Raw genomic sequence first — 16,365 nt, forward strand, 5'->3', positions numbered from 1 at the left:
TAATCAAATTGCCTGAATAACATAATGGAAAATAAATATTTACAGTAAGGCCAAATAAAACAATATCTGTGGTTCTGGTTACCCGACCGTCCCTAGTTTTTACCCCCGAACATAGACTTTTTTTTTTTACTGTTTCCAAAATCATTTACCGTATTCTGCTGAATATAATGCACACTTTTTCAAGATTTTCTTTTATGAGAAGGGGTGCATAATATATTTATAGGTTAAAGACTGTGTATGGGAAATATGCATGACGACCGGCGGAGTTTTTTGGCGCGTAGATGGACCGAGCTTGCGAGTCTATAACCTTCTTATTATATACTTTCAATTTCATTCAGAAACTAACAATAGTTTTATTTTTAACAATTTCTTTTAACTGAGTAAAATATGAAAAACACAAAAAAATTGAAAATTAACGGCGTAGTAATTTGCTGGTGTCTTGAAGATATGAAATTGAAAGTATATGATAAACCACTATACATATAGGTTTTTGAGGTGAAGCATGACTGTAAGTTCATTCATAGCCAATTTATAGATATCGCTAATAAAATGTTAAGCTGTAAGCAATTACTACAGGCTAGGCCGTCTAACATTGGACAAAAAGTGACTTAGAACTAAAGAGTGCTGCTTACATAAACGATAGTGCGAATTTCAGGTTGTTTGAATATATAGACAGAGTGATAACATTCCTTATAGTTTTGAAAAAATTGGATACATTTAAAAACTTAGAAGGGCTTGAAAACAGTACTCTGGTTGAAATTTTATTCCCTACTTTCATGTTCAATTAACACATGATTTTGGCAAATACTCTGATTTTTTTCTGTATTCATCTCTTTATTTGAAATATGTATAAGAATTATCAAAACTAGGGTGATCCCTACCAATTTTGATAGGTATATATCACGCCATATATATAAATAGTACATGCAACGAAGTAAAAGTAAAAGAAAATTGTCTTTCCATCTAAAATCTATCATTAAAAAATGAATTAGAAAATTAAATAATAAAATCCCTATACCTACCTACCTACCATATTTTTCAAGGGAGTGTAACCGGAACCACCGATATTATTTTATTTGGCCTAAGTATTAATTTTATTATTTACATGACAAATATAAAAATACAATCAAGTTCACTTACACGTAATGAAAATTTTCTTCTCTTTACCTTGCGGTCCATGCTATATGAGAATTTACAGCATCTTTAAAACAAATTATGTTCCTAATATTCTTTATATCAATTGGTAATCGATTCCAATCAAGGATTGCAACTTGTAACAAAAATTTCATGTTCCTTTGGAGTCAACTCTAGACAAATATCTTTGTAGCTCCTCTAGTATTTCCTTCATTTCTTACGAAGTGCTCTGCCATGTACAAGTGTATATTGAAGCAGTGCCATTATCAATATTACAGTGTAACAAGAGGCCCATGGGCCACATCGCTCACCCGAGTCACCTTGGCCCATACCTAAAGATTTTTCATATATATTCGCATGTAAAACTTTCCAATTGTGGCCCCAACCTACCCCCGTGGGCCATGATTTTTATAAACTTGAATCTGCAATATGTCGGGAAGCTTTTATGCAAATGTAAACTTCTCTAGCCCAGTGATTCTTCAGAAGATTTCCCTATATATATTTGTATGTAAATATCTGATCCCCTATCATGGCCCCATCCTACCCCGGGGCCATGATTTGAACAAACTTGAATATGTACTATGTCAGGAAGCTTTCATGTAAATCTCAGCTAATCTGACCCAGTGTTTCTTGAGAAGATTTTTAAAGATTTTCCCTATATATTTTAAAGTAAAACTTTGATCCCCTAAATTGTGGCCCCATCCTACCCCCAGGGATCATGATTTTGACAAACTTGAATCTGCACCATGTCAGGAAGCTTTCATGTGAATTTCAGCTCCTCTGGCCCAGTGGTACTTGAGAAGATTTTTAAACGACCCACCCTATATATTTGCATTTTTGTGATTATCTCCCCTTTAAAGGGGGTATGGCCCTTCATTCGAAGAAACTTGAGAGCCCTTCACCCAAGGATGCTTTGAGCAAAGTTTGGTTGAAATTGGCCCAGTGGTTCTGGAGAAGAAGATGAAAATGTAAAAAGTTTACACTGACGACAGACATGCTCAGGTGAGCTAAAAACATGATTGAATTGTAGTGGTGTTGCCCTGCCAGGTACATGGATATATAGCATATCGATAGATTGTAAGATATCGCATGTGACTCTTGCAATTCAAGGATAAATATTGCGACCTTGTTCTGCACTTGTAACAGTACACCGCGTCCAATGCAACGGATCAGACCTTTTCTAACATTTCGGGGGAAATCCCAAAAGAATTGAAAGCTAGTATCACTCTTTCGATGGTGAAATCATACTTCTTAAGAGGTGTTTTAACGAGTCATTAAATAAAAGTTTGGTGTAATGAGCTACCTAAACATGAGATCCGTTCAGAATTTAAATCGGAATCGGGATTCTTTTATTTACTACTTTTGATGGTAGCCTGGTACCCGAGGCCTTCCGATGTTCAAAGAACGAAGTTCTTTGAACATCGGAAGGCCTCGGGTACCAGGCTAATGGTGGCTGGTAAGAGTAACTTATACAGTTTAAATCGTAAATCATTTAGGAACATCAGAATGAAGATGTTCATAAATTTCATACATTGATTGATATTTAAGATGAATGTGTTTTGCATGGACGAACGTATATTTTTCTGAAAGTTTGAAACGGATTTAAGTTTCCCGCAAAGTGGTAGGCCTAATTCCTCCTTATTCCAACCGTAGATGCAACTTGTCGGTATCATTTTCATTCGAAAGTATTTAAGTCTAATAGAATCTTTTATTAGTACGAGTGTGGGATAGGGAAATTCCACCGAGGGGACAAGACTGGCAGTCTAGGATGAGAATTTGCTGTTAGACAGTGAATCTTGTTCCAGGAGGTGGAATTTCCGTGTCGGATCGATCCGTCCGTCCCACAGTTGATTCGCCCCACGTGGATCCGTCCCATTGTCGATCCGGCCCATTTTTGCTTAGTAGATCCCCCACCCCCACCCCATCTATTTAACACGATTATAAAGCAGAGACATATAACAAGTTTTAAGTCTCTGAAGTTAAATATTAGAATTAAAATAACTGCATTGGATTTAGTTATGTTACAAGCAAAATTGTTTATACTACATGCAGGCTTTATAATTCTAATTTAGTGTGATAATCATTAGGATTGTTTATTAAAATGTGGGCTCATTAATTATTGTAAAAACAGTTATTTAAGTTTATACACCAACCAATGTAAAAATGTGTCCATTAATCGATGTGAAAACACCTTCGTTAAAACTTTTAGAGAACTTTATTATTACAACTGCATTGTTATACAATTTTGGTAATTAATTAAGTGTTTGTATTTGTTTTTCTCATATTAAGATAGATGTACTTTTGCGAGACAAATTTCTTTTCCATAATGACATTTCGCAGTCATTCACTGAACAGAGCACAATCCACCTCGCAATCGTCAAAATTTTCAGTCACTTTACGCAAAGCACACATTCTATAAATAACGATGATTTTTTGGCATGTCTTCAAAATTGTATTCTCAAAATTACTGTCTCCTTGCACCTCAAGTACCAATAAATTGGTTTGAGAAAATATACTGAACTCAAGTCCAAACAAGTCTTTAAGTTGGTCGTAATTGAAATGTAATGACAACAAAGTGCAGATGGAAAGACAGGGCATGTGTCCCCTATATATAAACAATCAACTTGACCGAGCTAGCCCCAGGCATTCAACGTTACCCAGGTAGGACCCAAGCTGAAATATTATTGGCATGTGTGGCAGTGTGTATACACTTCCACTGCTTCAAGGGATTGAGAGTGAAAAACAATGAAATATATTGTACGGGACCCAAATTTCACTTCAAGAACTTCCAGAGGTCAAATGTTTGAGAGATCAAGTGTAAATTTACCTAGTTATGCAGTGTTCGAAATTAGTTTAAAACTTGGTATAGACCACAGGGCTGTGCCAAAACAAGATGAGATCGACCTCATAAAATTGGCATAGACCGCAACATTGAAAAAAATAGCACAAATTTAAAACATTGTTATTTACTTCTAATGTGCTTAGAAAACATATTTTCTTTCCATTCCCATAACAATGTCCTTCTTTCTTCATAACGTTTATCAGATGTCGACTTTTAGAATAACTCTATTGCTTTAAACCTAGAAAATCAGCATAGACAATTTGGTTCATCCCAATTACAATTGGCATAGACCAGTGTCATTTGACATAGACTCGGTCTATGGTTAATTTCGAACACTGGTTATGTAGAGCTCAAAATTGGGACCATGATTTCACTTGGAGAGATCGAAGATCAAGCCATTGAGAATCACCTGTAAACCAATTCTGTAAGTGTAAATAACACTTGGAAAAATAGTTTTAAAAAACACGGTAATCATAGCGAACACAACCTTTTCTCTGGCGAACAGATTTACTAGGGAATGGATCAACTAATGGATGGATTGATAATGGGAGGGATTGTCTATTTTTTGGAATTTCCCTATCCCACACTAGTAAATAATGAAAGATTATTTTTCTCACATTTTACCCACAGTTTAGTGCATAAATTCAAGAGCTTTGAGAAAATTCATGCTTTGTGTCTCATTTGATATGATGTTCTGCACCTGTCAACTTCACATGATCCATTTCTTGGTATCGAGTTACTGTAGTGATGATATGTAAGATTAACCAAATAACCAAATTTAGAGCCTGAAAATTAAGAAGTGCAAAGCAGAATATAAAATTGTTGAAAATAAGTAGAAATTAGCACTTTTTATTCTTTTATTTAAGAGCCAGAGCCATTCACAATCATAGATAACACAGTAAAATTTGGTTGAAATTGGAAAAACACGTAAAGAAATATAGAGTCGATTTTTTGCCAAGAAAGATTCGGTCTCCAGTGTAACATGGTAGCCAAAGATGACAATTTTTCCTCATCTGAATCATCAGAACTTAAATCATCAACATTTTGAATAGTACTTTCGTTTTCTCGATCATTCTCTGAAATTGAAGTTTAACTCCTATTGAAAGACGTTTGTCACTTTCATGACCGTTTTCAGTCTCGGACCCAAGACTTCTCTTGCTGATTTTCCACCTGGTCATTTGTCAGGTTGGTCAGCATCATCGCAAACCATGTGTTATTGTTTCATTCTATTTCACAAACAAAACAATAACCAGTGGTTTGTGACGATGGTTGGTCAGGATACATGGATTCCTTACTTGAAGATCTATATTTAGTTTGAGATATAAGAATATAGGCTTCTTGCCTTTACTATTCTCTATTCCAACTTTAAGATGGTAGTATTTTTAGTTCAGTAACATTTTGTTGTCACACAATCTAATTAAAATCAGATTTTCTCTAACCAGTACACAGGAGAAGGATAAGACAGCATTTCATTTGAGGTCATGTTATTTCACATTTGACCAATCAAATGATGGCTTTCACTAGTATGAAAGTTGTGCTGCTGTTATATAGGAACATATTTGGTATTTATCATACACATGTCAATAATTACTGAGAAGCACGGGGAAAATAATCGAAGAAGATGGCAGCATCAATGAGCAATGTTGGAACACCACAGAAAATATAGTTTAACGCTAATATTTGGAATTCGTGTAAACTTTTCATGGATCAACACCATTTTTGTGAGCTTGCAATCTGAATACTCTTCATTAAAATGATTCCTGATTGGTCCTTGATTCTCTGTCAAGCTATTGTCATTGGTCAAATATTTATTGAATTATTCATGAGACTGGGGTCAATAACATGACCTCCAATGCAATGCTGTCAGATCCTTCTCTAGTGTAATCAGGGCTTTTAACAAATTTAAAAGTAGGAGGCTGAAATGAAAAAGTAGAAGGCAATCCAATGCTCGGCGCCCTTACGGTCGGGGGTCCAGGGGGCTGCTCAAGGCCCCCAGAAGCTCTGGGGTAAATGACGCAAAATCCTGCATTCTGGCAGTTTCCTGGCACTTAAATGCAGCTTTGAAATTGTCCTTTTTTTACCTGAAATTTTTACTTTTGCCATGAATCTATTGTTTCATATGTGAATTTTTTTGTTCATGCAAAGACTTAAAAAATTCAACATTGCAAAGTACTAATTTTGATGCAAAATGAAAAATAAAGTGCATCAAGATAACTACATGTAATTATTTTTTGCAATGCTGTATCAATTAATTTTTAAGTGTCTTTGCTTGAACAGAAACTTTCTCTTTTATTTCTACATTTGTACTGAAAGTTTATAAGACTGAATTGTTTTGTAAGAAAGTTTCTACACGCAGAAAGTATTGTTGAAATGAACTAAACTGCATGTTTTGCTCACCCCAATATTTTTTTAAATAAAACCCAAACAATCTTTATTACAAATTAATAAGTAACATTTAAATGACCTATAATTTTATTTTTCCACAAATTCAAGTTAGCAGCTACAGATTTGTTGGTAACATAGCGAATTTGTGCTGAAAAATTCTACTTTCGATTTTATTTAATACCACATGGGCATTTGCAAATTAAAAAGAATAGCAAGTCTGAAATCTTTCCTGATTAAATTCTGTTTTCGCTTTAAAATTGTTGATTGATATTATACTCGTATCACTTTCACTTCTGGCCTTTTTAAAGCCGAAACTGAACAGGATATTTGATCTCTTCATTCCGTCAACATCATTGATTTTTACGTTCAGGACTTGTTGTTATCTTTCAGAACTTCTCATCTGTGTTGTCACGAATTGGGTAAATCCGAGGCTTTCCGACTATTGCAATTGACGTATTATTTTCTACACCAACAGACGACCAATCAGGTGCCGGTATTTACCTGAACTAAATTTAGCGCAAGTAAACACGTTTTTACATCCTGGTTGATACGGCCACAATTTCTGAGTCTACTAAAGTTTGCAAGATGTTTAGAGTTTTATAAAAGTTTTTTTCATTGGACATACATTTTTGTCACTAAAGTAGCCGGCACCTAATGTTACTATAGGCGGCGGAAATCCGCCGGCTACCGGCTACTTTTGAAAGCCCTGGTGTAATGGTTATAGAAGATCTGATTTTAATTAGGTTGGTAACATGAAAGCTTTCTGACGTAGTGCAGATTCAAGTTTGTTAAAATCATGGTCCCTAAAGGTAGGATGGGGCAACAATAGGGGATCAAAGTTTTACATACAGATAGGTAGGGAAAATCTTTAAAAATCTTCTTCTCAAGAACCACTGGGTCGGGAAAGTACAAATTTACATGAAAGCTTCCTGGCATAGTGCAGAATCAAGTTTGTTAAAATCGTGGCCCCTGGGGGTATGATGGGGCCACAATAGGGGATAAAATATATATCGAAAATCTTTAAAAAAAATTCTCATTGTTCTCAAGAAGAATTGGGCCAGAGAAGTTTTATACATTTACATGAAAGCTTTCTGTTATAATGCAGATTTAAGTTTGTAAAAATCATGGCCCCCGGGGGTAGGTTGGGGCCACAATAGAGATCAAAGTTTTACATGCAAATATATAGGGAATATCTTTAAATATGGGCCAATGTGACTCAGTTGTGCAATGTGGCCCATGGGCTTACAAAGCCAACAGTTTGAATATGAAATATTGTGAACACTGTTTCATGGTTTATTGATAGACTCTATACATGTACATGTAGGTATAATGAGTTAACTCTGTACATTTAGGTATAGTCAGTTAATTCTGTATATGTAGATATAGTGAGTTAATTCTATACATGTAGGTATAGTGAGTTAACTCTATACATGTACATGTAGGTATAGTGAGTTAACTTTGTACATGTAGGTATAGTGAGTTAATTCTGTACATGTAGGTATAGTGAGTTAACTCTGTATATGTAGATATAGTGAGTTAACTTTGTACATGTAGGTATAGTGAGTTAACTCTATACATGTACATGTCGGTATAGTGAGTTAATTATGTACATGTAGATATAGTGAGTTAATTATGTACATGTAGGTATAGTGAGTTAACTCTATACATGTCGGTATAGTGAGTTACACTGTACATGTAGGTATAGTGAGTTAACACTGTACATGTAGGTATAGTGAGTTAACTCTGTATATGTAGGTATAGTGAGTTAACACTGTATATGTCGGTATAGTGAGTTAACTCTGTATATGTAGGTATAGTGAGTTAACTCTGTACATGTAGGTATAGTGAGTTAACTCTGTATATGTCAGTATAGTAAGTTAATTATGTACATGTAGATATAGTGAGTTAATTATGTACATCTAGATATAGTGAGTTAACTCTATACATGTCGGTATAGTAAGTTAACTCTGTACATGTAGGTATAGTGAGTTAACTCTGTATATGTCGGTATAGTGAGTTAATTATGTAGGTATAGTGAGTTAATTATGTACATGTAGGTATAGTGAGTTAACTCTGTACATGTAGGTATAGTGAGTTAACTCTGTATATGTCGGTATAGTGAGTTAATTATATACATGTAGATATAGTGAGTTAATTATGTACATGTAGGTATAGTGAGTTAACACTGTATATGTCGGTATAGTGAGTTAACTCTGTATATGTAGGTATAGTGAGTTAACTCTGTATATGTCGGTATAGTGAGTTAACTCTGTATATGTAGGTATAGTGAGTTAACTCTGTATATGTCGGTATAGTGAGTTAATTATGTACATGTAGGTATAGTGAGTTAACTCTGTATATGTCGGTATAGTGAGTTAATTATGTACATGTAGGTATAGTGAGTTAACTCTGTATATGTCGGTATAGTGAGTTAACTCTGTATATGTCGGTATAGTGAGTTAATTATGTACATGTAGATATAGTGAGTTAACTCTGTATATGTCGGTATAGTGAGTTAATTATGTACATGTAGGTATAGTGAGTTAACTCTGTACGTGTAGGTATAGTGAGTTAACTCTGTATATGTCGGTATAGTGAGTTACACCGTTTATAGGTATTTAACTTTATACATGTACATGTAGGTATAGTGAGTTACACCGTTTATAGGTATTTAACTTTATACATGTACATGTAAGTATAGTGAGTTACACCGTTTATAGGTATTTAACTTTATACATGTACATGTAGGTATAGTGAGTTAACACTGTACATGTAGGTATAGTGAGTTACACCGTTTATAGGTATTTAACTTTATACATGTACATGTAGGTATAGTGAGTTAACACTGTATATGTAGGTATAGTGAGTTACACCGTTTATAGGTATTTAACTTTATACATGTACATGTAGGTATAGTGTTTTGGAGACCTCTACTGAAATTGTGAAAGCTAACACATGTATTTATTTTGATTAGAAAATGTTTGCTGCGACTCAGAAGTACATTCCCGGATTGAACCAAAGGCCAGTCACTCCACCAGGAGAAAAAACACCAGTTTCTAAAATTCCAAAAGAGGTAAGGCCTTGGTACATGTAATCAGGAACTGAATATGTTGAGGAAAAAAAACCTACACATACTGCATACATGTACAGATTTTTTCTCACAGGAGTTTCATCATTATTAGTTTGATACTAAATATAGACCCAAAAAATCAAACAATCAATAAGTTATAGTGCTTTATCCTAAGGAAAAAATACAACTCTCCAGGAACTGAAATTTTAAGGAAGTTTTACTTGATGAGAAAATCATGAAATTGAATTTGTTGACAAAATCGTGACATTGTATTTGGTGACAAAAATCATGAATTTCTTTGCACATGAAAATTTATGATATCACAGTTGCTATCTGAAATACTCAAACTTCCCTCCATGTGTAAATTCTGTTAGCCAGTGATCTCTTTTTAATAATGTTAATGGTTTTACATTTATGAATATTACAATATTTAGATAAATGTATTTTTCTTCATAAAATTCAGATTCCAAGGGAGCTCATAGAAAGTTTCAGATATGGATCTAAGCAGCCAATCAGTGCCCTTAATGAGTACTGCGCATTAAGACGCCTTGTGGTTTCATACCACGAGGATGCAGTGCTGACGTACACTTACAAACAGACTTTTGCGTATGTTTGCAAAGTTGATGGTAAAGAGTATCGCCAAGGTATAGGCTCAACCAAAAAAGAAGCCAAGACCAATGCTGCCAAAATTGCTTTTAACATCATCCTTGGATTTGAGGAAGAAGAGGAAGTTGATGATGATGGTGAAATTTCATTTAAATTTGTAATTTACTGTATTGCACAAAAATGTTAACTACTTTTAAAGTGGAAATAAGCATAGATTTAAACATTCTCGGAGATATGCATATACAATGTAAGATGTTATTATCTTGTAAACAGATGTTAAATTTTGCAGTGAAATATATATAATACCATTAAGGTCATTTAGAGGTGAACTAAATTTACTACTGGAAATCAATTTTCATTTGCAAGCAAGAAAATTTGCAAGAATTACTTTTGCTACAATGTCATTTTTACATTTCCAATGTTTTTGCCTTTAATATCTCCTCTATAACTTGTAATGATAGCCATTTCCTCATGAATGTGTCTACTGCGCAAATAAATCTTGATACATGTAGTGCACCTGTTTTAACGACTAGAAATTCTGACAGAAATGAAACAAGAATGTAGATGTAAGAAATCGCACTGTATATCAAAAAAATATAGTTGTTGCATACGAAATATCACATCTCAATATGTCCAACTATGTGAGATGATATTCCATCTTTAATATAAAAGACAGAAGAATGAATAGATTGATAGGTATCAACTGTGTTTTGCAGATGGATCAGTTGTGTATGATTCTATGGGGAGAAGACTTGTTACTGAATCGGGGAAAAGTAGTTTACATGAGAAGCCACTAAAACCAGTAAGTATATTTTAATTAGTTTACTTTTGTAAATTGTAATGAAGATTCCTGAATATACACATACAGTTTTGATATCCATGTCAATGCATGAAAGGCCTCTTCAGCAAAATCAAAATTCTCACTTTTATATACTCATTTCTTCTTTAGATTGTTGCAATTTTATGGTCTCACAAATTGATGCTGATCGAGCAGCACTTGTACAATATAAGGAATCTGTAGAATGCATCCTTTATAATACTAATGTAAACGTCTGTATTGGAATATTTTTAATATATGATCACCCATACCTAAACGTTATTAGTATTTGTAATATGTTTGTAAATGAAGTAATAGTTTTAATTGACAAAAATAGTATGCACCCATTAAAAGTAGGGTACCACAGAAAATAAAGGTACCGCGGTATATCGTGGTATTTGCAAAATACCGCGGTACATACCACAGTATACCGCAGATTTATAATCTTTTAATATTACAATTCAATTTTAGTTGATTTTAGTTGTGATTTATTGTATATAATAAGCAGATATTAGTATATTGATTGTAAATTGCATTTAATTTATTCAAATATAAATAATAAGGAAAATATTTTATTTAGATTTATTTTAAAACCAGTTAACAGAAAAAAAGTTTAATCCAAACATAAAAGTAAGCATTTAGTACAGTACCCGCAACGTTATTCTTGACATGATACACGATACACGCACGATAGGATAGGATACACGCACGATACGATAGGATACACGCACGATACGATAGGATACACGATAAACCTGATAAATGCAAAACCTGATAAACGATCTTCACGATAGACCTGATAAACGCAAAACACGATAAACGATCTTCACGATAAACGGAAAACCTGATAGAAATGTTGTAAATTTAGAAACAATTTAGACAGAACGAAATTTTGATACCTTGATAATAATACTGAAGGATTTCAATATTCATTATGCACCTAAATCTTATAATTTCTTTAATACACGGTCATACTTTTAAAAATAATAATTTTTAATTCAATTTTTTACGCCACCACAGCTAAAATCAGAAAACTAAACTATATACGGTTTTTGATTCATTATTTGATATCTATATGAATTTTCCCAGCCAATGATTCTAAATTTATATTGTCACCTAATGTTCAATATATAAATTGCACAGGGAATTAACTAAATGTAATATAATGTCGTGATATCATGCTTCAGTAGCTCTCTTATTCTAATGTCTATTATCTTGAATGTGAAATAGAGCCAAGTAATATTTTGTTTGTAGCGAGGAGGGGGTTATCTTGCATCAAGCTCTAAATTCAAAGATTATACCAGCTTTTTACCCCATAAGCTTGCCTCGTGTAGTTTTTATACCACTAGCATTCCCTTTTGTACAAAGATCCCGAAAATGTAAAACATCACAAAAATAAGTCCATCTGGTCAAAAAACGACATGGGCGATTTTTTTTAAAAAGTCAATTTTTAAAAGATAAATTCCTACTGAACATACTGATATGCAACATATGTCTTTGTTCGCTATATGTCAAAATGCTGCAAACCTTACCTTAATTGGCTGTTTCATGATAATTAGTTACAGAGTGTAAGATAATTTTTTTAAAAACAATTTTACACTTTCAGATGGGTACGCAACGCGGCGAAAAATTAAGTGCACATTGCATTGACTAAAACAAAATGAGTCAAAAACCTTTAGTGGCATGTAGTATGTGTCCCTTCTCATAAAAAAATTAAAAAGTGCGTATTATATTTGTTTGTTTAAATACGAGTGTAAATTAATAAGCATAATGCATTATTCCGATTGTAATTTTTTCTAGAATTATGGAAGCCCATTAATTTCGTTGCAATAGTCAGTCTTTATGTTTTTCCGAAGTACGGAAATCCATTTCAGTCATATTTCTAAATTCATGTGACTGTATATGAGATTCTGTAAACAATTACTTGTACCCCTTTCAAAGAAGAAGGGGGGGGGGGGGATTGCTTTTCACTTGTCGGTCGACAGACCACATGTTCGCTCAATATCTTGGGAACCATTCACTTGATCGTTATGATATTTCAAATGTTGGATGGTTATGAGTAGAAGAGGACCCCTATAGAGTTTTAGGTCAAAAGGTGAAAAGTAAGTCCACTCTGGACATAGGAATATACTGTCCGTTCAATATCTTGAGGACCCTTTGCTTGACAGACATCAAACTTGGTACACTGGTACATCCTAAGGAGTAGATGACCTTTATCGATTTTGAGGTCATATGGTCAAAGATCAAGGGTCAAACTAGGCATAGGAATATACTGACCATTCAATGTCTAGAGAACCCTTTGCTTAACAGACATCAAACTTGGTACACCAGTACATCTTCAGAAGAAGATGACCCCTATTGATTTTGAGGTCACATGGTCAAAGGTCAAGGGTCAAACTGGACATAGGAATATACTGTCCGCTCAATATCTTGAGAACCCTTTGCTTGAAAGACATCAAACTTGGTACACCAGTACATCTTCAGAAGAAGATGACCCCTATTGATTTTGAGGTCACATGGTCAAAGGTCAAGGGTCAAACTGGACATAAGAATATACTGTCCGTTCAATATCTTGAGAACCCTTTGCTCAACAGACATCAAACTTGGTACACCAGTACATTTTCAGAAGAAGATGACCTCTATTGATTTTGAGGTCACATGGTCAAAGGTCAAGGGTCAAACAGGACATAAGAATATACTGTCCGTTCAATATCTTGAGAACCCTTTGCTCGACAGACATCAAACTTGGTACACCAGTACATCTTCAGAAGAAGATGACCCCTATTGATTTTGAGGTCACATGGTCAAAGGTCAAGGGTAAACCTGGACATTGGAATATACTGTCCGCTCAATATCTTGAGAACCCTTTGCTTGATAGACATCAAACTTAGTACACTGGTGTATATTAAGGAGAAGATGACTCCTATTGATTTTGAGGTCACATGGTCAAAGGTCAAGGGTCAAACTGGACATAGTAATATACTGTCTACTCAATATCTTGACCCATATTTATTTTGAAGTCAAAAGTCAATAGTTGAACTGGACATAGTAATATATTGTCACCTATATTTTAAGAATTATTTGCTTGATTGACACCAAACTTGGTACACTGGTACAGGATAAGGAGTAGATGACCCCTATTGATTTTTAGGTCACATGGTCAATTCTCTCTTGACATAGGAAGATATTGTCTGCTCAATATTTTGAATTGATGATACTACTATCAATTAAATGATGTGTGTGTATAAACCCTTTTCAATTTTGCACCATGGGGGACATATGTGTTTTACAAACATCTCTTGTCTTTATTGTTTTGATGGTTTCATTTTATGACTAGTTGATGAATAAATTCTCAATATGCACTGATAGTCAGTACAGTGAAAAAAGACAGCGATGTTTCTTACAGATGTCAACTGCATAGTCATTGTAACATTGACTAAAGTTTAAGCTCAAGGAATTGATTTGCTAAACTTTTTTGTTGGATGGTATCTTCTTACAACCACTGTGGTGCTTATTTGAGGGTTTTCTGTTGAGATATAAAGTACTATATGGCTACATAATGATTTTCCTCCAATTCTTAGCATTTGTACATCATGGATTGTTTAGCACAAGTATCAGTTAGCAATGACTCTTTATATCCATGTTTGATATGTACATGTAATTTAAATGGCAGTGGTCATGATTTAGTCAAATTTAGTCACTTTACACAGGCATGATGCATTAAAGTATAAATCCTGGTAAAAGAAGCGTGCATATGCGAACTCACACATACGATGTTCGTATACTTGATTGCTACTATCTTGCTCCTTCAAAATTACTTATTCCTGTTGACAGTGAAGTGCGAGTCGACTCTGAGGCCCTTCAGGCCTTTGATTGTTAAGAGTTATCAGAATTGAATATACCGGTATTTCGCTTCGTGTACCGCGGTACATACCGGTACCAGAAAAATACCGGTATATCGTTAATACCGCACACCTCTAGTTAAAAGAATGCCTCCAATGTGTACACATACTGTAAATTGCTTCTATGATTAATGGGATGTTTTTAATGATAACATCAATTTGTGAGAGTGTAAAATTGCAAGTGCTATGACCTAGTAAGCTCAATTCTATATACAATATGTATTGTAAATACTATGATGTAGAAGACTTTATGCTATATACAATACATATTGTAAATATTTAAACTGAGATGTGATTTAGGTGTTATTGTAGTGGATATGTTGGTCACCAGTATTGTTGGAAAATTAAATAACGTGTGTCATATGTAAATTTTCCTATGATGCTGCCAACCATCATCTTCACAAATAATGATACACACACACACATACACTTTGCCAAGTTCTGCCACTTTCTTTAAATTCAAAACTCTACAAGATAATTTATAGGGAATAAAATATTGAATACAAATAAAATGAAACGTCAATTTCAAGAGCTGGCTTCTCAAGAATTTACAAGAAGTCCATTACTCTGGAGTGATATGACAGATTGAATACATGTGACTATTTAATACGATCACGCAGAACTTATCACAGCTTTTACAATGTTTGTATCTTTTTAGTTAACAGTGTTCATTATTCATGTTTAGGATGATTCCAAGAATCCAGTAAACAGGCTCCTGGAGTACTGCTCTCGTAAGCTAATGCCATTCAAGATCGAAGTTAGTGATCAGCTGGGGCCTCAAGGGTAAATCTTTAACATTGAAGTTAGTGATCAGCCAGGGCCTCAAGGGTAAATCTTTAACATTTGTCGTGTGCTGTAGGGAGTCGTGAAACAAATGCAGTGCAAATAATGTTTTAGTTATTTTTGTGCGAATTTAGATATTTCCAATTCCAATTTATGCATGTAAATTGTCAGATGATTTTCTTAGAAGTTGAAACAAAAATAACGATTCAAGAATCCAGCAGAGAACTAATTACTTCCTTTTGTGATCGATTTTTTTCACAACAAAATAAATGTACAAAGTGTACTATTTAATTACATGTCAATCATGTGACTGCTTTGTGCTAATTGAGATTTAGCAGGCATGTTAACTCTCCCTGATTTACTGGAGACTTGCGGCTTTGAAAGTCCATTTCCTGACTATGGTTTAAAATCTCTCGATGTGTAGTGTTTTTCACTACTTTTTCATAACCTCAAAAACTTTCATTTAAATCACTGGTACGTGTATGTTTATCTCTTGAATTGAAGCAGTGATAGGATTAGTTATGCCTCAGTGCACATTGCACATGGTTGATCAGCATCATGTTGTTATGGCAGTGTGATTCAGATTGACGCCTGAGTGCTATACACAACAAATTCACTTATCCAATTACTAGTATTTTTCGTGAGACTTGCAATGTTTAAAAAACTTAAGAGAAAAAAAATGTGTAATGAAAGAGGATACTCATTGTCTATATTGATGACCGATGTTAAATTATTAGATATCATTACAGACCCTGAAACGTGCTACTACACCTTAAAAACGAACCGAACCGTTCCGTGCAAGAAACGAACCGTACCGTTCAAGAAA

General features: G+C 34.2%; 1 protein-coding gene across 4 annotated transcripts in view; it reads left to right on the forward strand.

Annotated features, from left to right (window-relative positions):
* Nucleotides 1-2,543: 2,543 nt before the first annotated feature.
* Nucleotides 2,544-16,365, forward strand: part of LOC125648049 (adenosine deaminase domain-containing protein 1-like) — a 37,368-nt gene continuing 23,546 nt past the window's right edge. Inside the window, exons 1-6 of one of the 4 annotated variants that reach the window (XM_056156201.1) lie at nucleotides 2,552-2,590; nucleotides 6,752-6,882; nucleotides 9,336-9,434; nucleotides 9,895-10,174; nucleotides 10,754-10,839; nucleotides 15,442-15,539. In XM_056156201.1, coding sequence (XP_056012176.1) covers nucleotides 9,339-9,434; nucleotides 9,895-10,174; nucleotides 10,754-10,839; nucleotides 15,442-15,539 — 560 coding nt within the window. In that variant the 5' untranslated portion in view covers nucleotides 2,552-2,590; nucleotides 6,752-6,882; nucleotides 9,336-9,338. Of the gene's footprint in view, nucleotides 2,756-6,751; nucleotides 6,883-9,335; nucleotides 9,435-9,894; nucleotides 10,175-10,753; nucleotides 10,840-15,441; nucleotides 15,540-16,365 lie in introns of all 4 variants that reach the window. The other 3 variants (XM_048874958.2, XM_048874951.2, XM_056156214.1) reach the window with 3 other exon arrangements.

The sequence above is a fragment of the Ostrea edulis genome, chromosome 1, assembly GCF_947568905.1.
Source record: "Ostrea edulis chromosome 1, xbOstEdul1.1, whole genome shotgun sequence".
In the NCBI taxonomy this organism is placed as follows: domain Eukaryota; kingdom Metazoa; phylum Mollusca; class Bivalvia; order Ostreida; family Ostreidae; genus Ostrea; species Ostrea edulis.